This window comes from Arvicola amphibius, chromosome 15 (assembly GCF_903992535.2).
Source record: "Arvicola amphibius chromosome 15, mArvAmp1.2, whole genome shotgun sequence".
NCBI lineage: Eukaryota > Metazoa > Chordata > Mammalia > Rodentia > Cricetidae > Arvicola > Arvicola amphibius.
In genome coordinates, this window is record NC_052061.1 from 49590529 (window position 1) to 49617066 (window position 26538).

Consider the following 26538-nt stretch of genomic DNA (forward strand, 5'->3'; position numbering starts at 1 on the left):
AAAGCCAATATTACTAAAATTTTAAAAACAGGAAGATATATAAAAATAAAACTTCAGAGATATAATAATACTAATACAATAAATGTTCTTAAAAAAGAGTAGCATTTCTATACCAATAACAAGTTTGCTGTGAAAGACATCATAGTAACATTTTACTCAAAATTACTTCAACAATATATCTAAGAATGAACCTATCAAATATGTCAAAGAGGCCTGGTTAATAAAAAATGAAAATGTTAAGACACAAAAGAAATGGAGGGGTATGTTAAGATCCTCTGCCCTGCTACGTCACAAAAGAAATGGAGGGGTATGTTAAGATCCTCTGCCCTGCTACGTCCTCCTTTGATGAAAAGTTACTGACTTTGATCACATACGGCCTTAGTAGTGTTTTCTTGATGTGACAGACAACATAGTCATGGCAACTTTTATAAACAGAACAATTAATGGAGCTGGCTGAGAGATTCAGAGGTTTGGTCCATTCTTGTGTGGCAGGAAGTGTGGCAGATCTCAGGAAGATATGTTTGAGGGACCACAGTTGGGAGCCAGATCTACTGGAGGTCAGAGAGTGTGAACTGATTCTCACTCTTTCAAGGTTGTTGACAACAAACGGGGCTACAAACAGGAGATCCTGATCTAGGATGTGGTTAATCAGTAATTTGGGTGTGGAAGTAGATGCATTCCACCTGAACCTGAGACTTCGAGACTATTCCTTATATCATGTTAATGAGGTCTGTTGCCTCCTCCCTCCCTTTGGAGTAAAGTATATAAGTGTGTGGAAAATCAAGGATTCTGGGTCCAGTATTCACAGAATGTCACTCCTGATGCTGTTCTGTGATATGGGATTCCCTACTTGTATGCTGTTATTACCATTGATTAATAAACTGCTTTGGACCTATAGCAGGGAAGAACAGAGAGGTAGGCGGGGAAAACTAAACTGAATGCTGGAAGAAAGCAGGCAGAGTCAGGAGAAGCCATGTAGCCCTGCTGGAGGGAAACACTGGAACTCTACCCTGTAAACCAGACTCGTGGTGATACACAGATTAATAGAGATAGGTTTATTTTAGAAGTGAGTTAGCCAGAAATACACTTAAGCTAATGGCCAAGCAGTGATTTAATTAATACAGTTTCCGTGTGGTTATTTTGGGAGTCCGGGCAGCTAGAAATAAACAAGTGGCCTTCCTACCACTGTTCTGTGTTTCTGTTTCATTTCTCTTACATTTCTGTTACTTGTGTTTTCTTGTGTCTCAGCTGTGTTGGGTTGTTCAGGTCTTGTTGCTGTAGCGTAGATAGGCTCTGGCAATGCCATATTGCCTTTTTCTACTGATTGTGTTCTTAACACTGGCATTTAGCCATCTGGGTTTGAGGTGACTTTAGGTTCAGGTGTCAGTTTCTGAAATTGTCTGTATTATATGGGTGTTTTGTTTCTTGGTTTCTCTTTCCTCTCTGGTCTTCTGCCCTAAATGAACAAGAGTTCTGGTGACAAATGTGTCTTTGGGAACAGAGGCAGGGTGGCTAAGCCACCAGCCTAGGGGAGGAAGCAGAATATTTACCATCTCTGAATATCTCTGCATTTACTTCTGCTCTGCACCAGCTGTGAGGATAAAGGAATATTGGGAAGTCAGGCTACAACTGAAGCTATGGAGGGAAAGTATCCAAAATACCTGCAATGCTGACAAAAAAATGTACCCTGGCTGGGGGAAGTCAGGCTGTACATAAAACTGTAAAGGGAAGGAATCCTGGCTACTTAAAGCTGTGCAGAGAAAGGAATACTGACGTCAGGAAGTCAGGCCATACCTGAAGTTGTGTTCTGATGGGGGACATTCCCCTGCATCGTGTGGGAATCTTGCTCCTTTCTGAGAGAGAGCCATGAGAGCTGGGCTCCACTCCGCTCTGCTAAGAGAACTCCCCAGCAGAGATTCCATGGCTGTACGGCTCCACTCCCCTAACGGAGTTTCCTAGAAGGCTTGCCCATCACTTTTATAATCTGCTTCCCCAGCAAGCATCCCAGCAGAGATGTTGTTCATTTCTACTCAGTTCTATGCCCAAGTGTTATTTCTCTGCTTCTCTCAACCAAGAAACGTAGTGCTTTGCTCTGGATCCAGGGTAAAGTTTCAGTGTCTGCTGCGTTCCCCTAATGGAGTTTCCCAGCAGAGGTATCCTTTGCTTCTCTGCACTGCCCCACAAGGGGTTTCCCATCAGAGATGTCCCTAGTTTCTTTGCTCAGCTCTATAAGGGAGATAACCACGCAAGGATTCTGTTCTGGTCAGGAAAAAGTTCTTTACCCAAAACTAGCTCAAGGGATTTATTTTGGAGGTATGAATGCAGGAGTGGTTGCCTCTGGTAGATTAGAAAATGTCAGGATGTATACGCTCTAGGCTTATACAGGGAGTCTTTTTTTTTTCTTTCTTTCTTTTTTTTTTTTTTTTTTTTTTTTTTTTTTTTTTTTTTTTTTTTTGGTTTTTCGAGACAGGGTTTCAGGGTTTCTCTGCAGCTTTTTTAGAGCCTGTCCTGGAACTAGCTCTTGTAGACCAGGCTGGCCTCGAAACAGGGAGTCTTAAGAGCAGAGATTTTCCAGGGAAAAAACAAGCTCAGAGATAGGCTGGATTTCATACTGTGATTGATAGGTTTTGTGTTCAGGGCCTGGTTGGTTTCTCTGCACAAGGTTTGCATGTTTTCAAGCTCAGGGGTCAAGTGTGGTTTCTTGGCTTTGATTTTAGGGTCAATATGTATATCTTTCACTGGTTCTAGTTTCAGCATCAGGGCATGTTTCTTTCGTTGGACCTTTTATCCTACACAGAGCTTCATAAATTAATAAATTGACTTTTTCCATGAGTTTTCAGAGGCAAACTACAAAAATATATAAAAATATAAAAAATGACATCATGAACTTGAACAATTACTGACACTGTCAACTACTTCCAAAGAATTAATGTGCTTTTGTGTAAGAGTGTAAGTGTGCTGGATAAAGAGCTTACCAAATACTTTACAATAATATGCTTACAATTTTTTATATGCACTCAAAGACTATTGTAATAAGCAAAAGCTTGAACAGATTGATTATACACAAAAAGGTTTAATGCTTTATAAAGTGAAAAACATTGTTACACTCACTATATTTTTAGGGTTCCTCTGCAGTACAACTTTTTTTTCTGATGATTTTGAAGATTGCTTATCAATGCAATGGCTCTCCAGTATGTGCTCTTTCATGCACTTGAAGACCACTGTGGGAGGAAAGGCCTTACCACATTGATTATAGTCATAGGGTTTCAGTACAGTATGTTCTTGTAAGCATTTGAAGTTAACTGTGCCATGCAAAGGCTTTACCACTGGACTATATTAATATGGTACCTCTTCAGTATATCTTCTTCTATGTGTATGAAGATTACTGTGTTGTACAAAGGCTTTATCACATTGATTACATTGATAGGGATTCTCTGCAGTGTGTGTTCCTCTATGCATTTGAAGATTACTGTAATAAGCAAAGGATTTACCACAATGATTACATACATAGGGCTTCTCTCCAGTATGTTTTCTTTTATGTATTTGAAGATTACCTTGTTGTGTAAAGGCTTTACCACACTGATTACATTCATAGGGTTTCTCTCCAGTATGTGTTCTTTTATGTATCTGAAGATACTTGCGATATGTAAAGGCTTTACCACATTGATTACATTCATAGGGTTTCTCTCCAGTATGTATTCTTTTATGTATTTGAAGATACTTGCAACATGTAAAGGCTTTAGCACACTGATTACATGGATAGGGTTTCTCTCCAGTATATGTACTTTTATGCATTTGAAGAGCATTTTGATAAGCAAAGTTTTTACCACATTGATAACATTCATAGAGTTTCCCTCCAATATGTGTTGTTATTTTATGCATTTGAAGAGCATTGTAATAAGCATAGGACTTACCACATTGATTACATTCATAAGGTTTCTCTCCAGTATGTGTTCTTTTATGAATTTGAAGAGCATTGTGATAAGCATAGGACTTACCACATTGACTACATACATAGGGTTTCTCTCCAGTATGTGTTCTTTTATGATTTTGAAGATGCCAATTTCGTGTAAAAGCTTTACCACATTGATTACAGTCATAGGGTTTCTCTCCAGTATGTGTTCTTTTATGTATTTGAAGAACATTGTGATAAGCAAAGGATTTACCACATTGATTACATTCATAGGGTTTCTCTCCAGTATGTGTTCTTTTATGCATTTGAAGAACATTGGGATTAACATAGGATTTACCACATTGATTACATTCATAAGGCTTCTCTCCAGTATGTGTTCTTTTATGCTTTTGAAGATGATATTTTTGTGTAAAAGCTTTGCCACACTGATTGCATTGATAGGGTTTCTCTCCTGTATGTGTTCTTTTATGATTTTGAAGATGCCAATTTCGTGTAAAAGCTTTACCACATTGATTACATTCATAAGGCTTCTCTCCAGTATGAGTTCTTTTATGCTTTTGAAGATGATATTTTTGTGTAAAAGCTTTGCCACACTGATTGCATTGATAGGGTTTCTCTCCAGTATGTGTTCTTTCATGTTTCTGAAGATGACATTTTTGTGTAAAAGCTTTGCCACACTGATTGCATTTATAGGGTTTCTCTCCGGTATGTGTTCTTTCATGTATTTGAAGAGCACTGTGATAAGCAAAGAATTTACCACATTGATTACATTTATAGGGTTTCTCCCCAGGATGCGTTCTTTTATGTATTTGAAGAGCACTTTCATGAGCAAAGGATTTCTCACATTGATTAATTTCACAGGCTTTCTCTCCAGTATGTGTTCTTTCGTGTTTCTGAAGATGACATTTTTGTGTAAAAGCTTTGCCACACTGATTGCATTTATAGGGTTTCTCTCCGGTATGTGTTCTTTCATGTATTTGAAGAGCACTGTGATAAGCAAAGAATTTACCACATTGATTACATTGATAGGGTTTCTCCCCAGGATGCATTCTTTTATGTATTTGATTAGCGTTGTCATGAGCAAAGGATTTCCCACATTGATTCAATTCACAGGTTTTCTCTCCAGTATGTGTTCTTTCATGTTTCTGAAGATGACATTTTTGTGTAAAAGCTTTGCCACACTGATTGCATTTATGGGGTTTCTCTCCGGTATGTGTTCTTTCATGTATTTGAAGAGCACTGTGATAAGCAAAGAATTTACCACATTGATTACATTGATAGGGTTTCTCCCCAGGATACGTTCTTTTATGTATTTGAAGAGCATTGTCATGAGCAAAGGATTTCCCACATTGATTCAATTCACAGGTTTTCTCTCCAGTATGTGTGCTTTCATGCCTTTGAAGATGTTTGTTAAAAGCAAAGGCTTTAACACATTGATTATCTTCATAGGATTTCTCTCCAATAAGTGTGCTTTTAGTCCGTTGCAGATTTCTGTCATATGCGAAAGCTTTAAAATACTGATTATACACAGAATGTTTCTCTTCGGTATGATTTATTTCAGGCCTGCAAAAATATTTGAGACACGTAAGAGCTTTACCATTTTCAATAAACCATTGATCTTTGTATCTCTATAAATAAATTTCACAATTTAGTTCAATTACAAAGTGGAATCAGATCTTAAGGTTTTATTACCGGGTTTACACTCATGTTGTTACCCTTAATTTTGGGTTGTTTTGTACCTTTAAAAATGTCTATGATGGAAAGATACTTTATTAAAGAGTTCCCATTTATAGATTTTTTTCTATATGAAATTTTTTCACGTATTTGTAGGAAAATGGCAAAATTCAGGTCCAGACATGTGTTGCAGAAGGGAGAGCTTCTCCTAACAACTGCTCCTTGACTCTTGATTATAAATGCCCATCTCAGTAAACTAGCACAGCCACAGTCAAGATTATGAGTAACACTATCTTTACTATGGACTGTTTGCTTATTAGAAGGTTTGTAATATGGTTGGTGGAAAATTAATGGTATGGCAGTTCTACAGAGCTCTGATTCGAGTGGTGATATCTGTTAAGTTATTGTTTCTGGTCTTCTTTCTTAAAAGAATGCCTTGGATATGCAATTCACCTACTTGAAATTGAGGTTTATGGTTATGTGAGATTTTAATAAACATCAATCAACATGAAGCTGAGTTTATTTACACTATGGGTTAGTGTAAAAACTCCAGGACACATTACAATTTCTTCTGAGGCATATTTTTATCAGATTGCACATGATAATTACCTTTTATGTCTTCTAGAGCTTTGGAAATGTTCTTCAATATTATGGTCTTCCCAACTGTATCCTACAATATAGTAGAAAATGTATGATATATTATGGAAATTTGTGCAAAATTTAAATTACTATCTTTACTGTACCTCAGAACCATGTCTAATTTATGCACCTCATTCTTCTTTGTCAATCAAATTACAGAAAAACTTCAAAAACCAAGGAACAGTTGTCCCCTTATTTAAAAACATGAAAGAACGTTCAGTTTTACCTATGATAGTGAGGTTACGGTAGGTGTCCAGCATCACATCTTTGTAGAGACTCTTCTGTGAAGGATCCAGCAATGTCCACTCTTCCCAAGTAAAGTCAACATGCACATCATCATAGGTTATTGCATTCTGAAATGACCCATACATGTGTACAACAGAAAGTATGTTAATGACAACACTGAAAATGTACACTTCTTTGACAGTATAGTCATATAATCCTGGTACTCACTAAACTTATTCAATTAAATAGACATTATAATGTAATTACCAAGTCACTTTGGAAGAAACCTGAATAAAAGGTATCATTTCTGTATCTTGTGAATGGGTATCACCTTGCAAGAGAAATGCCTATTAAACAAGCAATTGTAAGCAGACAAGTAAGCAGATCAACTGTACAGAGTACTAGAGACACTGTATAAACAATTATTAACTACAAAAAAGAAAAATAAAATAGACAGGCTGTGTATATTGCTCATGCCTTTAAATGCTACAGTCAGAAGTCAGAGGCAAGTAAATCTGCCTTAGAGATGAATGCCAGTATAGTCTATGCAGTCAGTACTATGAAAGCCAGAAGTACATATTAAGACCATGTCTCCCATGCAAAGGTCAGTCAAAAGGCAAACAAAAAGTAGAAAGACTGCTGGGCGGTGGTGGCGCATGCCTTTAATCCCAGCACTCGGGAGGCAGAGGCAGGTGGATCTCTGAGTTTGAGGCCAGCCTGGTCTACAAGAGCTAGTTCCAGGACAGGCTCTAGAAACTACAGGGAAACCCTGTCTCGAAAAACAAAAAAAAAAAAAAAACAAAAAAAAAAAAAAAAAAAAGTAGAAAGACTCAGAAGGTCTTACTGATGTAACTACAATGAGTTCTATATTCATCTTCCCAAAACCCTAACTGCCCTACTTTTAACTGTAACATCATTAAGATTTTACTAGAAGTCACTGCATGTTTAAACACTTACAAATGGGCAGATGAAAACCTTAGGAAACAGAGACTCCTGGGACAGAGAGGGCCAGAAGAAACAAGCTCCACCGAGAGCAGAAGCCAGGAGCAAACCCAGCCCTGGGAGCCAACCCAGTCCTGGAACTGGCAGACTAGGATTGAGCCGACGACCTGACCCAGAGTCTGCGATCTCTACCGGAACCAGGTAGGACACAGAGAGAACAAGCTCCACCAGGAGCAGAAGCCAGGAGCAAACCCAGTCCCAGGACACAGCGGATCAGGATTGAGCCAATGACCAGATCCGGAGTCAGCGATCTCCACCAGAACAGGCCAACTTCAAGCCAGGGACTTCTGCAGGAGGAGATCCAGACCAAGATTTACAGAAACAGATCAAAGCCAGCAGCCTAGGCCAAAGTAGGCCTGCAACAGCAAACTCCAAGGGAGCAGAGGTGTAGTGGGAAGCGGCGGGGCTGCGTCCCGCCACCCGCTGCTGGCTAGCTTTACACCCGAAATAATTACACGGAAACTGTATTCTTTTAAAACACTGCCTGGCCCATAGTTTCAGCCTCTTATTGGCTAATACTCATATCTTGCTTTAACCCATATTTAGTAATTTATATAGCACCACGAGGGGTGCCTTACCAGGAGAGATCTTAACCTGCGTCCATCTCGGAGAGGAGAAGCATGGAGACTCACTATGGCGACTGCCTGAAGCGTCTCCCCCACTCTACTTCCTTGTTCCCACAATTCTGTTCTGTCTACTCCACCTACCTAATTTTCTCTTAAAGGGCCAAGGCAGTTTTCTTTATTAATAATGAAAGTAACACATAAACACTCCTCCATCATTTCCCCTTTTTCTGTTTAAACAAAAAAGAAAGGCTTTAACTTTAACATAGTAAAATTACATGTAACAAAACAGTTATCAAGCAAGTATTACAGTTACAATATTTAAATCTATTTTATCTTTTATCATAACTAAGGAAAGCTATAACTATCTATTTATTCTTCAACTCCATCAAAGACTCCAGAAGGATATAATGCTACCTAAGTAAACAAGAAATAAGTAACTTATAAAACTCTAGAAATGACAGAGACAACTCGCTGCCTGGACAGTCACCCAAAGTTCCTCTGTACTGTTGGGGCATCCATCTTCAGCCTACAGGCCCATAAGTATCCAGCAGACATTTTCATGAAGCAGGAAATTCCAAAGACAGTTCAGTCACTTTCTGCTGTGTCCTGCAGAACGTCTCGCAGACTCTTTAATGAATCAGGAACCCCAAAAGACCATCTCACCTTTAGGCAAGTTCAGCAGTCCTCTCTCTGCGGGTTCTTTGTGTCCAGTTTATGGAACAGTCCAGCCAAGAGCAGTTTCTTGCCCAAATGGCTAACAAACTCCATAAGTAGCCTCTTCGATGCCCATCTTCCTCTCAAAGTAGATTGGTGCTGCCAGGAGCAGACGTGTCTCATTGTCATGAAAAACCCTAAGTTATTAAAACATTAAATGCCATATTCTGCAGTCTTTGAAAGATATGAAGAATGTCTATCTAACTGAAATATGTCTCTACATATCTAGAAAATCTAATAACATGACTACAAGCTTAACTATTATTGATGATTATCCATTAACCTACATTTCCTAATTATACATTACATTCTTAAATGAACAATCACAATACCTTAATCAAAAGCAGAAATACATATACATATAACAAAATTGACCTTAAAATCTATACCAATGCAAATTATTCATATCTATATCATCCCCCCCTTTAAATGTAAAAGAACATTTATAAACAATATTCGGGAAAATGGGCGCAGTTATTTCTCTCCAAACTGCTTCCTGCTGAATGGGGGCGTTGTTATTTAGGTCTTTCATGGTATAACCTGTCTGCCAGGTTCATCTCAGTCGGCAGTTGAGCGAAGTAATTTTTTGAAGATGTTCATAGCAACCTTTCAGGAGGGCGTGGTCTATCATACCATATTGGGATAGAAGCAATCCACAGAGTCTCGTCCTCTGTGAAAACAAAAGAAGAAATTCTTTTCCAAAGCATCATGTTCTTAGATCCAAATCCTGAAGTCATACCATTAAAATGTCCATTCTGGTCTAGACTGGCAGCCCATATAATGAAATGTCTCTCTGTATTTAGCTCCTTTACAGTCAAAAATTTCAAAGAAAATACAATAAAATACATAATCCAGACTCTCTGTGAATTTTCCATTTTTATGTGGCTTATTTTTACTCTATCACTTACTTTATTCTGTCTCTTTAAAGACTTTACCCCTATTTTAAGGCATTAACTTTATTCTCTATATATTTATTTTTTCCTCTCTCAAGCCTACGTACAGTCATCCAACATTGTGACCCATTTAAAAGTCTTTTCTGTCTGAATCTGTCCTTTTGTGAATCTGTAATTCTTTTACTATCCAGGAGCACTTCTTAAAAGGTTATGCACTTCTTAAAAACTTAAGTTGCACCAGGTAGGGGTAATACGGTACTGCCTGTTTACAGCCAAGTCCAAACCTTAACTGCGCTGTTATCATGGTAATTACGATAGTTCCTGCCTGAGGTCAGCACAATTCAGCGTGGCGGAGCAGAGCCGGAGCCACTCCTGCCTCAGAGCATGGTCTCAGAGAACCTTCTTTCCGATCCCCAGCGGGCACACAAACATCCAGTCCATAAAAGCCACTGAAATGCTTTATAGCCAGAGTTTGCACTGGGCACAGCGCAGGAAGCTGCATTTTAAAATGACTCAGCTTTTTTTTTTTTTTTTTTTTTTTTTTTTGTGCCGCTATTGTGGAAACAGGAGATCTCTCTACAGCATGTCTAGGCAAACAGCAAAAAGCCGTGTTAAACTCTCTCTCTCCTTTATTTAAAGCTTTTTCAGGTTTTTACGTGGATTTGGTCACCACGTTGGCGCGCCAAACTGTAGTGGGAAGCGGCGGAGTGGCGGCCACCCGCCGCTGGCTAGCTTTACACCCGAAATAATTACACGGAAACTGTATTCTTTTAAAACACTGCCTGGCCCATAGTTTCAGCCTCTTATTGGCTAATACTCATATCTTGCTTTAACCCATATTTAGTAATTTATATAGCACCACGAGGGGTGCCTTACCAGGAGAGATCTTAACCTGCGTCCATCTCGGAGAGGAGAAGCATGGAGACTCACTATGGCGACTGCCTGAAGCGTCTCCCCCACTCTACTTCCTTGTTCCCACAATTCTGTTCTGTCTACTCCACCTACCTAATTTTCTCTTAAAGGGCCAAGGCAGTTTTCTTTATTAATAATGAAAGTAACACATAAACACTCCTCCATCACAGAGGAAAGTACAGGCGCACCGAGCTATCTCCAGGAACAGGAGTAACTAACGGGGTAACTAGAACTGTGACACTGACTGTACCACGAGGAACAACCATCTGAGCTGTGGATTCACTGGCACCTAGAAGATTATTCAACAGAATCCCAGACAGCACCAACCACACCTACTAGAGGAAAAGATGAGTAGACAAGGTAAGATCACACGCTACACCACAAAGAGCAACACAATACCAGTAAAACCTAAAAACCCTACAAAAGCAAGACCTGAACAACCAAATATGGTTGAACAACAAGAAAATGATCTAAAGAGAATGTTTGCGTAGTGATGAGGCGAGCAGGCCTGCTTTTCGTCCCACCCAGCTCCCGCACGGCTAGCTTAGCCCTGGAAATAACACAGAAACTGTATTCATTTAAACACTGCCTGGCCCATTAGTTCTAACCTCTTATTGGCTAGCTCTTACATATTGATTCAACCCATTTTTAATAATCTGTATCGCCACTCGACTATTGCTTACCGGGATGAGTCTAACTGGCGTCCGAGCCACGGCGTCTGCCAGACTGCCTTCTACCCAGCATCCTGTTCTGTCTACTCCGCCTACCTAATTTTTGACTCTATCAAAAAGCCAAGGCAGGCCGGGCGGCGGTGGCGCACGCCTTTAATCCCAGCACTCGGGAGGCAGAGGCAGGAGGATCTCTGAGTTCGAGGCCAGCCTGGTCTACAAGAGCTAGTTCCAGGACAGGCTCTAGAAACTACAGGGAAACCCTGTCTCGAAAAACCAAAAAAAAAATAAGCCAAGGCAGTTTCTTTATTTAACCAATGAAATCAAAACAAAACAGAAGACCCTTGTGCTACAAGCCTGGAATGGAAAAGGCAGCTATCTGAGCATGAGACAGAGAGAAGGCAAGAGGAAATCCAGGAAACAGTCTTTGCCCATGGAATCTCCTTTTCGTGACCAGCTTGAATTTATATCCTAAACTCCCAAAATGGAAGACTATAACCTGATAGAATTAGCTAAATAATCCAGTTTTTCCCCTAGAATCCTTTGGTTAATAGATTTAATCACAGCAACAGAGAAGCAAGTTGAGAGAGAGAGAGAGAGAGAGAGAGAGAGAGAGAGAGAGAGAGAGAGAGAGAGAGAGAGAGAGAGAGAATTTGTTCCTAGGTAGAGCTCCCAAATGTTGCCTTTTGGAAAAATGTAGCAGATATCAAGACTTTAGGTGGCAAAAACCATAGAAAGCTGCATGCAGAACTTAATTAACTGTTCTTTCAGGATCAGGAAGGCGGGGAATTGAGAGTAATGGCAGAAAGTCAAGATAGAAATCATGGGATTTCAGTCAGAACTAGATAGACTCCATAAAAGTTTGAGCTATTGGCCATTTGTGTGATATTTTGGTCCAAAATCTTTCTTATTCTGCCTATCCCCTAGAAATTAAAAGAGCATACTTAAAAATAATGGACTAATTTCTTAAATGCAATAGTTAATATGTTGGAAGGTATTACTGATGACTCATTCAGATCTACAGCAAAAAAAAAAAAAAAAAACAAAAAAAAAACAAAACCAAAAACAAAATACCCTAAAATGTTAATGTTTCAATTGCAGTAAACAAGGTCACCCAAAAAGGGGTTATAAACAGGGCATTCCAAAGCATAAATCAACTATTATTGAGGCCTATTAGAACTCATGCCACAAGGTACAATCACATTGATAACAGTACAAGCCATAGAATCAGAGAGGCTAAGAAACAAAAAGGATTATAGGGGACATGTGTGGCTTCCCTAGGAAGAGGAAATAAATTGTGTGGATGCATTAGAAGCAGGTGGGGATGGGAACCTGAGGCGTCAGGTGAGCAAGAAAGGCACAGAGGTGGAGCGCACAGGGGAGATGACTGGGAAGTGGAGCTTTCAGTGGAGGACATGGAACCAGTGCAGTGCACACAATCTGGGGCTATGAGGGTGGCCCTAGTGAGAACTCCTAGGAATCAAGACTATGGAGGCTGAACCAGCCTTCTTCTGTAACCGCATAAGGCTCCTAGTGATGGGACTTGGATACCAAGCCATTGACAAAACTTTTGACTTAACTTGTCTTCCCTGCAAGTTATATTGGGGCAATGATGGCTCAGAGCTTCTGTACTGGCCAACCAATGACTGGTCAAATGCACAAGCCGTGTGAGAATGCCCATACCTAACACTGCCAGGATGGCCAGGACCCAGGCTTTGGATGGTTCAGTGAGTCAGGGTAGAAGCAAGATACAACTGACCGAGGGGAAAAAAAAAAAACCAATGAAACAATCTGTAACGATAATTCTGCTATAATCATATGTTGGTGTCTAGCCCAACAGTCACAAGAAAAGTTTCTTCTGACAGCGATGGGAGCACATGCACAGACCCTTACCCAAATATTAGCCCGAGCTCTAGGAATCCTGTGGAAGTAGAGAATGATTGTAGGAACAAAATGAAAGGACCAAACCAAAGAAAATAGAAATAGAAGGAGAAGAATCACAGCTCAAAGGCCCAGAGAACATTTTCTAAAAAAATTGATCATTGAAAATTTTTCTAACACAGAAAAAAATCAACAAAGGAGGGCTCATAGAGTCTCACAGAGAAAGAAAAAACAGTCAGAGACTACAGGGGTCAGAACAAGGTTGTCTGCATTTATGTTATGGTTGTGCAGCTCGGTGAATGTGGAGGCTGCTCATTGGTTCCTGGCCACCCAGAACTGAAATAACCACACAGAAACTGTAGTAATTAAAACATTGCTTGGCCTATTACTTATGCATATTTCTAGCTAGCTCTCATATCTTAAATTAACCCATTTCTATTCATCTGTATATCACCATGTGGTTGTGGCCTAGTGGTAAGTTTCCTTCTGGCATCTGATGTGGTCTCCGGCAGTAGCTACATGGCTCCTCTTTCCCTCCACCTACTTACTCTCTCCTCCTCTGCTTACAATTCTTGCTTTGCCATATTCTGCCCTGGGATAGGCTGAAAGAAGCTTCTTTATTAACCAATGATATTCACAGCATACAGAGGGAAATCCCAAATCAGTTTGGCGTTTTTGTAGGACTCCTAACAGTGGGTGTGGCTGTCTGTGACTTTTTTGCCTACTCTTGGAATCCCTTTGTCATACTAGGTTGCTTTGTCCATGGCTTATGTAAGGGCTTGGTCCCGATCTTATTGTAACTTTTTATGCAGGGTTTTGTTGATATCCTTGCTTACATCAGCTGACTCCAGGTTTGGCCCAGTGCTTACCTATGGATCTCTGCATCTGCTTCCCTCCATTACTGGATGAAGGTTCTGTGATGACAATTAAGGTCGTCATCAATCCAATTACAAGGAAACTGCAGTTTAGGTACCCTCTCCGCTATTGCTTACCTTCTTAGCTGGGGTCATCTTTGTGGTTTCTTGGGAGTTTCCCTAGTGCCTGACTTCTCGTCCACCCTATAATGGCTCCCTCTTTCAAGGTATCTCTCTCCTTGCTCTCCCTCTCTGTCCTTCACCCAACTCAAACTTCCAATCTTGCATGTTCTTCCCCATGGTCCCCTTTCCTCCTTCCCAACTCCTTTACTACCTTCCTTCCTCCCCCACTGTGCCAATTTACAAAGGAGATCGAGTCTACTTCCCTTCCTGGTAGGATCTATGAATATGTATGTCTCTTAGGGTTCTCCTTGCTTCCTGTCCTCATGTTGAAGACTGTAGGCTGGCTATCTTTTGCTTTGTGTCTAATATCCACGTATTAGTGAATACATACCATGTTTGTCTTTCAAAATGCAGACTTTTCATTTCTTTCTATGCCCATGTGTTTTTCATTGGAGACCTGAATGACTCACCAGTAATAACCATCTAATAGAAGTAATATTTTATCCAAAAATCAGCCCATTACTTTTCAATACTGCCTTACTCACTTTCTCAGAATGTAGAGAGAAATAGAAATATTTGGGCCAATGTATTGCACAATTGGCCTCTAGCTACATTTTGTTCAAGCTTTCTTCTCCGTTGCCATCATTAAATTCTCTAACCAAAAGCAACACAGATAATGAACAGGTTTATGTGGTTGATACCCTTAGGTCACAGTCCCTCCTTGTGGGAGATCAGGATAGAAACTTAAGCTAATAACTGAAGGCAAAACATGAGGAAACATGCTTTCCTGGCTTTCTCTCTTGCTTAGCTCAGCTAGCTCTCTAATCCAGCCAGACCCACTTGCTTAGAGATATTGCCAACTCAGTGGAAGAGCCTTCCTGCATCAATCAGAATGAACACAATCTCTCTCAGACACTGTAACCAGATATTCTGATTGGGCACAAGCTCAGTTGATGTTCTCTTGACAGCTGAGGCTAATTAGGACAAAGAGACAACAGTATACGAGGTTTTAAAGATTCAAAATCCACGTGTTAATAATTAATAATAGCAATCACTTATGCAGCAAAAACTCAAACATGAAGATAGCAACAACTGAGATGCCAGGAGATGGGAAGATGCATGCCTCTAAGTTCAAGAAGAGATAACTGGCTATCCACAGAAAGAGCTCAAATCAACAAAAACTCAAGAAATTCATAACAAGAAATAGTATGACTACAAAATTGGTAAAGGTATATTATTTTACAGAAAACAAACAATATATAATTATATTACTATTTAAAATCAACAACATATATAGTACCACAGACAAAACGACATAGAGAGACCTACAAATATATATTATGGTTCCTTAAACAAGAACTGTAAGATTCCAATCAAAGTCAAACTCTTAATCACTGCCACCACTCACCCCGTGCACTCAGTTCTCTCTCCTTTACCAATCATAGAAAAGTGGTTGGGCAAGGAGGTTGTCCCACCAAAACTGGAGATTTGCTCGAAGCCTTCTCATGCTTTAAGTTTCTAGAAAATAGTTTTGACTACTAAAAGGATCTCATGCTCTTGTGATAAAGAAAAGCATGTCTGTTAGGATCACTTAGACACCATGTTGTGTCCTACGATAGACAGATTGCCTGTGGCCTGCATCGGAGTAAGGAAATGAAAACTTCTGAAAACAAAACTTAAGATAACAGATTTTTTTTTTTTTAAAATTAGTATGCACTTAAAGCATCTCGTTTTACTCTCATTGCTTTAGAAGTCACAAGCGCTTTTTGAAAACAAGTTTACTACTGCTTTCTGTGTATGTCTGTGTATGAGACAGACCATCTTCTACATATACACTGGTGACCTGCAAGAGTGGTGGTGTCACATCAATGGGATCTTGAATAGCAGATAGTATGAGCTTCCCAATGTGGTTGTTGGTATCTGAGGTCAGGTCATCCCCGAGGAGAATATGTGCTGAGTCACCTTCAAAGACACGGAACAGTTTTCATTCAATAAACCAAAGCCTTTCACAGATTAAAAACAACAAGAACATCAAAAATAAATAAGAAAAGAAGCAAATGATAATCGAGAGCACGATCCATCAATATAAGTTTGCACCTTCATGAGAAGACAATCCAATGACAATGCCCAACAAGTTATAACAGGAAAGCTAATTACGAAGCCCCTTCACAGTGGAAACAGAGTGCTCAATGGGATTATGAAACACCAGTACACAGATTGGCAAATATGACTTCTATGCTTACAACAAAGCTACACCTATCAAGAATATTTTTTTAAAAAAAAGAACGTTTTTAATATTTATGAAAGAATAAAGCAGGTGGAGAGAAATAGCCAAGAACAAAGGAAGGGAAATATAGTCATTTTTTAATCCAGAGACCAAAGGAAGCTCAGCCAGGAAAAGTGTGGTCTTGACCAATCTTACCCAGCTCTCTGTGAGTCCATGTGTATAGAAATTAAATAAATACAGAGTTCACAACTTCTACAAATTAACTCAAGGTGACCCTTACACTGTTATGTTTCTGACCTCCAGTCATTGATATTTGTTCCATGCTCTAAAGCTCTCTCTGCAGGAGGTGATCCCCTGCTATGGCTCTGCAGCCCCTTATGGCTTGTTGTGGTTTCAGGTAAACCCCGTCCCACTGATGCCCAATCTCAAAGCAACAAAGAAGAAAAATTTAAAATCTGCCTCCTGCCACAGGGATTGTGGCACAAGATGTGGAATCTGCTCTATTGACCTGCACAATACCATGGACACCTGAGAGATCTCTGCAGAACAGAAACCCCTTTGTCCACTGGAAGTGAACTTCACCAAATCACACCATGGTGGCTGGTGGTGGCAGAAAGACAAAAGCATTCTAATCATGGACGGCTGAAGGATGATCCACATCATCTCTTTCTACCAGTTCCTAAATTATTTGTATCATGTATAGGACAAACCTGAAAGTGGAATTCAACACTCAGAATTTCTAGAAAGCAGGCTTTTACCTTTTCCAGTTCATCTTCCCACCGCACATCACAAGCAGTGTCTGTGTGCACACTGGACAGTGATAGCACAAGCATCAGACCCTCCCATGCCGAGGCTGCAGAGCCTCCCCCTCCCCAGGATTTTCCACACAGGGAGGCTCAGAGGGCAGGTTCACTGCCAAGGTCTCTACAAGGACCAGCAGACCCACCCACAAGCTGACTCAGGTTCCATCCAAGCCCCAGCAGAAATGACAGAACAGCAGACCTGTGCTGAGCACCACACACTCACCGCGGCGTGACTGCGGTCTCCTCACAACTCCCTACAGTCAAAGCACAGCAGAATCCTGGAAAAAACCTGCAAGCCAATGTTCCTAATACTAAGCCTTGCCAGAGTCCCTCATTAGCTGGGCCGCACAACTGGGTCTCATAATAATCAGCTCTCCCCTACTGGATGAGATCAAATGGCTCAGACAGCACAGGTCTTCCCAGCTCTGCCCTCCCAACCCAGCAGGCAGGGCCCTATCTGGAAAGTTTGTATTTTAGTATGTTATGTCCAGATCATGGAGAACTCCCAAAACCAACTAGGAGACCCAAGTTTTGCACGTAAAAGCAAAGGAAGGAGAAGACAAGCAAGGAAGTCAGGACCATGAGGGGTTGGTCCACCCACTGAGACAGTGTGCCTGTTCTAATGGGAGCTCACCAAATCCAGCTGGACTGGGACTGAACGAGCATGTGATCAAACCAGACTCTGAATGTAGCTGACAATGGGGGCTGACTGAGAAGCCATTGATAAAGGCACTGGGACTTGTTTCTACTGCATATACTGGCTTTTTGGGACCCGAGTCTATGGATGCACAGCTTCCTAGACCCGGATGTAGCGGGGAGGGCCTTGGACTTCCCACAGGGCAGGGTTCCCTGCTCTCTCTTAAGGAGGGAGGGGAAGGGAGAAGGGGGAGTGGGGGAGCAGGAGGGGAATGGGAGGAGGGAAGTGGAAATTTTTGAATGGAAAAATAAAAAAAAAATACAAAGCAAAAAAAAAAAAAAAAGCAAAGAGCCTTTATTCTACACAAGTTTGCAAATTCAGCATCTCCCCGTGTCCAAGGTATTGGAGTGGTCAGAGATCTCTGAGCTCAGTTGCAGTTGGATTTTTACAGTAGCAAAGGTGGTCAAGGGATTTCTAAGGTTCAGGACCCCTGATTGGCTGACATTTGTCTAGGGGCGTCCTGGTGAAAAAGAGGTGTGTGTGTGCTGGCAGGTGATCCTACGGACAATGGTTGGAACGTTAGGAATTTCCTTTGGATGGCCTGTTCCTGGGTGGTGCCTGGGTAGTCTCAGTTTGTGGTCTTTCTTTTAAGCTTGTCCTGGCTGGGTTCAACAAGTAGATATTCTTCTATACTCCCAGAGCATTTTCCTTTCCTTGTTCAGGGCACAGGGTCCTTTGTGTGCAAATCATATTACACACCCAGTGTCCAGTGCAGCCAACCCTTTGCTTTTTAACTGGGAAGTCCTGCAGCCAAACGTAGGTTCCATTCAAACAGTGACTATTGTCAAAGCAAGAGAGGCCATGGATTAGAAAACAGTGAGGGGTCTTTGTATGGCTTGGAGGCAAGAAAGATACTCTGCATGTTATGCAGTTTGATCATAAATAATTATTTCAAAAAGCTGAAACACACTTTAGGATCAGAGACTAGCAAATTATATGAGAGCACACCAAGGATTACTAGCACCCTTCTTCCCAGCCTGTGCATCTTAAACCTGGAAAATAACACTCCTATCAGGCAGGGCCACAACTTTTTACCAAGATCCTCTATTTTAGTTGAATTCGTATAACTTCAGTAATTTGGTTACACGATAAGGAAGTCCTTTACCCAGATTCCTGATTGCCCTAGTCTGTGTATCCCCAAAAATGGCAACTCAGGACATCATAGAGCATCCACCTTGATAATATCAACTACTGCCAAAGCAGGAAAGCTCTCCCCTCCTTCCTGCCATTCCCTTTCTGGGATGTGCCTGCATCAGCTTCAAAACTGATCAGTGAACTCAGTTCCTACACAGGTCCTTCTTCATTTGTAACTCCCCAGGAAAAGTCAGAGAGAGTGGAGGACACTCATTCACTGGTCTCCCACCCTACTCACTGACCAGTCAAGGCCCAGCCTGGAAGGAGTTGCAGAAATGTATACCCAGCACTGGGCAGGAGAGGCAGGATTGAGTGTTCAAAGAAATTCTCAACGTGATAGCTCCAGGAAAGCCTGGGCTACAGGAGATATGTTTTCAACAGAAAGAAACAAACCAGTAGCACTTAAGAAACAGGGAATGAAATTTTTAATGATCAAGAAAATTTGGTGCTTGGCAGGGGTGGTGTTTGCCTTGAATCCCAGCATTCAGGAGGCACAGGCAAACAGATCTCTGTGCGTTCTAGGCTAGCCTGGTCTACAGAGCTAGATCTAGGTCAGCCAGAGCTGTTACACATAGAAACCCCGACTCAAAAAACCAAAAGCCAATAAAAAAAAAAAAGAAACGTTGGAGAATGGAAACAAATAGAGATAAAAGCAATAATGCATATAAAAATAAATGGTCAATTCACTTATTTAAAGAATAAAATAGTGTATTGTAACATTAAAAACTGAGGTATACTGACTTTGAAAAGGGGTAGGTCCTATCCTAGTAGAGGGAAGGCCATTACTAAGGGGCTGATTGTTCTTGACTATATATACGCACATGGTGGCTGCTGAGATCTGTAACCTGACACACAGAGTTACAAACACTCAAGGCTTGTTTCTCAAACCTCTGGGCTGACGTAAATGTGTGAAGCAGGACTGAGCAGATCTGCACAGGAGAGTTCCCTAACTGCAAATTCAATATTCATTGACTCAAGGTAACTTTCCCAAACTGTACACCCAGCAGTGTGGCCGGTCTTTTCTCACATGACATGAAGTGCCACGTGCTGGGAAATTACAGGTTAACTCCTCCTGCCACACTCAGGGCCTTTTTCAAAACGGAGACTCCAGCAGCTGACTGGCTGCCCGGTTTCCCTGTGGTGTACACAATAAACTGTTCTCCTATTCTGCCTGAAGGCAGAAGCCATGCTCCACAGGCAAACCCTTTTCCTGTAATTACAACAGACAGTTGACTACATGACTCAATGGATAATATTAAATCTCTGAGGTGGTGCATGCATTTAAGTTAGGAATTCTAGATGTTAATATTGAGGACAATAAGATCATTGCCCTAGAGTGCAACAGTCTGAAATCAAGGAGACCTGAGACGGTGGAATAGTTCTTGTCACAGAAACACATGTGTAAAAGGCTGGAAATGTAGTTGCCCTAGAATTACTAGGTCTTCCCAGGGAGAAATCACTCCACACAACTAGGAAATTAATAAAGAAAACTCTCTGTAATGAGAGCCTGCATCTATCTCTGTCTAATGCTCAACGAGGAGCAGCATAGACAGATTTTCCATTCCACATATGCCGTCATCCCTAAGTTTCTTTTAGGGTCATGCTCCAGGTTACACTCTGAACAATTTAGACAGGGACAGGAGACTGCAAGTCCAGTCACCTAGGCAGATGGGAGGTTTACACAGAAAGACATTATCAGAAATATTTCTGAAGTGCACCAGTGACCTGATACAGCACGTCATTCTTCAGTGATGGGGTCCTGAGGGGAAAGTGCCAGGGAATGAGAACGACAGGAAAAGGAGAAGGTGGGAGGGATAAAAGCAGGGCTGGCAAGGAAGGTTTGGCACAAGCTGTGTCTCATGCCAAGTGAGCTCCTTAAAAAGAAGAGCATCTTGTCTATTATTCTAGGGTGGAAATGGAAGGCAATGGGGAGCTGCTATGAAGTCAGCAGAAAGCAGAAAATGAGACAAACTCAGGAGAAGGAGTCAAACATTGGTGGATGAGGGAAACGCAGAGGGTCTCAAGAACATTGCTGACTAACTACAGTGGCCTTGGGGCTGACAACCACAGCTGCACTTACTGGGAAGACCTTGGCTCTCGGGATTAAAGGAACCCTCCACAAAAGCCCTGGCTCCAGACCAGTACCAGCTCTAAATTCCTATTTTTAGAAAAGAAACTCTGTTTTTTCTCAATATATATAGGCCTTAGGCAAAGTTTCCAAGGCCTAGAACTCAGGCTGTTATTCCTTGTAGGAAGAATGTTTCTCCTCCCTGCCTGAGGTCATAAATGAAAGTCTTGTTCAACCAGACCAGTCCTTCACACAGCAGTGCTTTGCTTTTCAAACAGTTGTCCCCTGGTGTCATCCTGCCATCTCTCAGAACTATGCTTCTCTCAAGGAGAAAACTGGACCTGTAGGGCAGACCAAGCCACCACCAGTTAGGTTGCGACCCTGTCACACCTCCTTGAGCAGCTTCTTAGACGCCTGTTCTTTTGAGATAGGGATGGGCAGATTTTCAGTCACAGGTGTCTCCTTTGTAAGAGTTTGGAGCCAAATACCTGAACAATCTAGGTGGAAGAAATAAATACCCTAGATTTCTGATTTCTCTCGTGTCTGAATAGCATACACTTATCTTTGGGGTGTTTTAAGAGGCAGCCCTCGCTCAGCTAAATTCTACTTTTTGTTACTTACTGGCTCCTAAACATTGGTAACTCCTTTATACAACCAACTCAATTCTTCTACATCACAGCTAAGAAGTGGAGTGCTCCCCAACACATGAGATGCCTTTTACAACCTCCACCAAATTAACCGCAAATGGAAGTTACATGAAAAGTGCCGTCCTTCTAGAAGATACTGGAGAAACCTCTCCCGGCTTGGCAATCTGCCTTTCACAGATGCATCAAAATCACGGTGTTGTGGACGACAAGTAAGCTCCTATATGCAATTCCCTGCTCCCAGTGCTCTGAACAGATGTAGCTCACAGAACAAAGTTATTAGGAGGCCTGTGTCTGAGTCCTGGGAGTTGCATGGACCATGTGGGAACTCAACAGGGCCGGCAATCGGGATGTCGATTTCCACACAGCCCTGGGAAAGACCAGACTAACTTGCTCCTGAACCTCCCCATCCGTTCTGCCCCATTTGGGGACAGTAATCCCATGCTCACCATGTCGTGGGTTTCCTGCTCGCCCATGGTCCTCTCACAGCTCCGGGCATCAGCGCGTGCAAAACAGCACGCTAAAACCCTGGCGCCGGCTCCTTTGCAATCCAAGCAGCAACGCGGCTTCCGGAAAACCTTACACCAGTTCTGACCGGCAGTTAGGATTGGAAGCCCTGATTGGCTAGTGAGGCTTGAGAGTGTACAGTTCTGACTGGCAGTTAGGCCTGGAGACTCTGATTGGCTAGCGAGACCTGAGTGACAAGAGCAACACTCTCAGCGTTACTTACTGCTTACAAACACAGCGCAAAGGTCTTTGACCCCGCCTTCCACCCCAGACCCAGCCCTTTTCCAGATTCATAGAGATGTCTATTTCAATGGCACTTGTCCCTGGCTACAATTGCTGGCCCCGCTATCTTCCCGCATCCACAGGCACGTCCCCTTCTTCCCCATGGACACAATATGACTAGCTTACACAGCCCTTCCCTCAATGTGGAGTGGAGTGATTCCCTGTCCCTTGAGTGGAGGGGTACCGGGAATATTAACAACTTTAAAAAGAGATTTAAGGACACAAAAGGAGATGTTTGTTCTGAGGCTTCACGCTGAAGTCAGGTGAACGGAAGGAACTTTCTACCCGTGAGTCACAGGCTCTTCAGAGAACAGGAGAGAAACGCAGGGACCAGATAAGAAAACGAAATGATAGCTCTGCCTCCCACCAGAAAGCGGGATGATGGCTCCATTGCTTTTGAAGTTTTCTTCTATAATTCAGGACAAAGTCTTTTCTAAAAAGTGTAGTCTTAGTGTAAGTTGAATATTTAGAGAAAATGAAGCTAGAAAGCCTGTCTTTATGAGTACTGTAGTGGCATTTCAGTTGTCATAAATTAAGTTTGACTGATGATCTGAGAACAAAACACCTTCACTGATCAGTCATACAGAACAGATAATGGTAACACACACCTTTAATCCCAGTATCCACAACGACATGTTCCCACAGTAGTTGCTATAGAAACCAGGTGATCCATGCCTTTAATAGTGGTGGTACCTGCTTTTAAGCCCTAGAGAGGAATATAAAACAGGAGGAAACAACTCTCAACAAAATGTCTCATTTTCAGATTTCTGGAGGCAGGATCACCATTTTGGACTGAGGTTGAGGTAAGAGCCAGTTGCTGGCTTCTTTGCTTTTTGGGTCTTCAGGTTGAACCCCAGTTTCTGTCTCTGAGTTTTGATTAATTGTGCTTCAATTGGCACCAAACTTTTTGGAGCATGAGTTCACAAAAAACTATTTGCCTGAGACATTTTAGCTACTGGCTCAGGCCAAGGCTGAAACCAAACCTAACCTAATCTGGGTTTGTGAGAAAAACTAGTGTACCCAGCTCCCATCCACCCCAGCTTAACTTCCATGTAAACATGGAAAATACATAGAGAATCTGGATACTCTATGTTACTGTGTTGTCTTCGAATTGTTTGACTGCTGGGGAAAGAAAAGCAGCTGCTGAGAGACATTTGGTTATAAATGCTTGTGGATTAATCCAACCTATATATTTTGAAAATGTCTTGACTTCAAAATTTAAGTCAAAAGATAATGTTACTTTGGACAAGAGATTTTACTTTTGTTTCCTCAGGAAATGAGAGGATGTGGATTCATTTTTGGTTAAGAAAAATAATGTTTGATCAAGAAGAACCCCTTGGAAAATCTATAATGGTGGCAGAAGGCCCAGATGATCCAGTGTTTTAGAGCATCTCCGCTGCAGTGTCCTCTGAGGTCTACAACCAGAAGAGCTTCAAGACTGCTGACTGGGATGACCCAGCCTTACACAACACTCCAGTCAGGACTTGACCAGAATCTTAAATTTTCTTTTTGTTCCCGCAAGATTATCAGTGCCCTGAGTCAGCAGAATGTAGCCCAGAAAACTCTGCCCACATTCCCAAAACATAGATTATGGATGTTTGTCTTTGTTTAATGTATTGGTTACAAGTTGTTATGGGTAATGGTCAGAGAAAAAGCTAAACAAAGGAAATTAGATTCAAGGTTATTGTTTTGAAAAGAAAAAAAGGAAAGATACAGATATGATCTTGTTTTGGGGGGGAAAAAGTCCTGGTGGTGGTGGAACACTCCTTTAATTCCAGCACTCAGGAGCCAGATGCAGGTGGTTCTCTGTGAGTTTGAGTCAGGCTGGTCTACATAGTGAGTTCCAGGACTGGCTCCATAGCTACTGAGAAACCCTGTCTTGAAAAAACACAAAAGCCAGGTGGTGGTGGCACACATCTTTAATCCCAGCACTTGGGAGGCAGAGGCAGGTGGATCTCTGTGAGTTTCAGGCCAGCCTGATCTACAAGAGCTAGTTCCAGAACAGGCTCCAAAGCCACAGAGAAACCCTGTCTCAAAAATAAGTAAATAAATGAATAAATAAATAAATAAATAAATAAAATAAAAGGAAAAAGGAGGAAAAGAGATATAGATATGATAGGATGAAAGAGAAGATTGTTGAAACTACTTCAAAAAATAAGGGAGTATATAGGAAAGATATAAATGTAGATCATAGAATCTACTACAAAACTGCTTTAAAAAGAATTACATTGGATTGGGATTTTGTATATTGTATACAAATTATAAATATTAATACAAATTTGAGATTAATTTTGTTAAAACATACTGTACATACATATCTACTCTTGTTCAAAGTATTGTTCCCCTATAACTCATTTAAAAATGTAATACAAACTTGTTATCCTTGAAATTTATTATTATCAAGTACATAGGATAATGAAGAAATACAGATTAGTAGTTAATCACATAGAGCATAGAGTCACATTAAGTATATTTTCAAGGTCAAAGATATATTTTAGATAGACACGTCATCTTCAAACACTTCAGAGATCTACAGAATGTGACATTTAAGATGTTTTAATTACTTAGGTTCTTCTTTGTTATGACAGTGAAGACATATCTGCTCCTGGCAGCACCAATCTACTTCAGAGAAGATCATGGGCATCAAAGAAGCTCCACATGGAATTCACTTTCTTTGTGACAAAAGTAAGCCCCTGGGCAAGAAAATTCCCCTGCCTCAACTTCTGACAGTACGCTGTCCTAACTGAACAAACAGGACACAAAATATCCTGCTTCATAGAAAGTCTGTCAGATACGTTATGCCTGAAGGCCAAAGATGGATGCCTCAATGTTACAGAGGAAATCTGGGTGACTGTCCAGGCAGCCAGCTGTCTGTCATTACTCACACCTTTTGGAAGTTGCTTGTTTACATTTCCTGCTTACACAGTTAATATTATTTTTTTTCTTGGGTCTCTAAGGGAGATTTGTTGCCGTTCTCTGTAACCCCCTAGTGGTTTGTTTGTTTTTCAGAGACTTGAAGTTATAAGAACTAGAGATATGTCACATTGTTTCACATTGTTTTTCGTTACTGTTCTTAATTTGTTTCTGTTTATTCGGTTTTTCTCAAGACAGGGTTTCTCTGTGTAGCTCTGGCTGTCTTGGAACTCACTCGGTAGACCAGGCTGGCTTCAAACTCACAGAGATCCGCCTGGCTCTGCCCCCTGAGTGCCGGGAATAAAACTGTGTGTGTTCAACCACTTCCAAGCTAGATACACCACAACCTTACTTATTCTCTAATTCTTGTTAAAGAAATAACATCAAATGAAAAATACCTAATCCTGGCTAAAGACTGTGAACAACCCCGGGGTATAGAAGTCTACCTGGATCCTGCAGGATGGTCACATTAGTCCCAAGGCCTGTGTTGAGAGGATGCTGTCCACTGGGAAGACAGACATGATGGAGATGGTGAGAGGGGAGGGGTATAACTGGAGAGGGGCAGAGGAAGTTAAAATGAAGAAGTATAGGGTTCTCTTGGTAGCAAAATGTCCACAAATGTTTTTCAGGACCACATAGGATGAGGAAGAGCTCTCTCATTCAGGAATGATAAGTACCTGGGGTTTCCTGAAACTTGTTAGCCCCAGGGAGACCTATGGAAGTCATTTGCTGCAGGACTCCGAGTGAGTTCTAGCAAAGCACTCAAGGCTGTGAGTAGTTCTGATTTAATAGAGTGCACTGCACACAGTCCTGGTCCCTCTCCTGTGTGCTCACTGTTTCTACTTCTTACATCATTCCTGTTATCCCAGTACCACTCAGCAAGGATGGCAATGCTGACTATGCTTGTCTGGGGAAAGCCATAATTGAGAAAACCGTCTTAGGTGGGGTAAGCAATCCCTTTTGAGAGAGCACTGTGGATCTAGCCTGTAGCAGAGGCCATATGACTTGGTCAAGAGTGTGTCTTTGCTATTGACTGATTGAAGAAAGCAACAAATGACAGAACACAATAATTTCAGACAGATGGGAGGAGGGGAGGAGCTGGAAATTTTTAATAAAATTTTTAATAAAAAAATAATAATTTCAGATAGTTTTCAGATACCCAGTGGGATTAATACACAGCACACAGCACACAGCACTCA

General features: G+C 41.3%; 1 protein-coding gene and 1 pseudogene across 1 annotated transcript; both read right to left on the reverse strand.

Moving 5' to 3' along the window:
• Positions 1-3118: 3118 nt before the first annotated feature.
• Positions 3119-5620, reverse strand: LOC119801752 (annotated as a pseudogene).
• A 572-nt stretch (positions 5621-6192) lies between these two features.
• On the reverse strand, positions 6193-22178 carry LOC119801935 (zinc finger protein 120-like). Its single transcript, XM_038312720.1, has 3 exons — positions 22087-22178; positions 6453-6579; positions 6193-6257 (listed from the first exon to the last, which is right to left on the reverse strand). The coding sequence occupies exons 1-3, from the start codon at positions 22111-22113 to the stop codon at positions 6193-6195; spliced, it is 219 nt and encodes a 72-aa protein (XP_038168648.1). The 5' UTR covers positions 22114-22178.
• Between the last annotated feature and the right edge of the window lie 4360 nt (positions 22179-26538).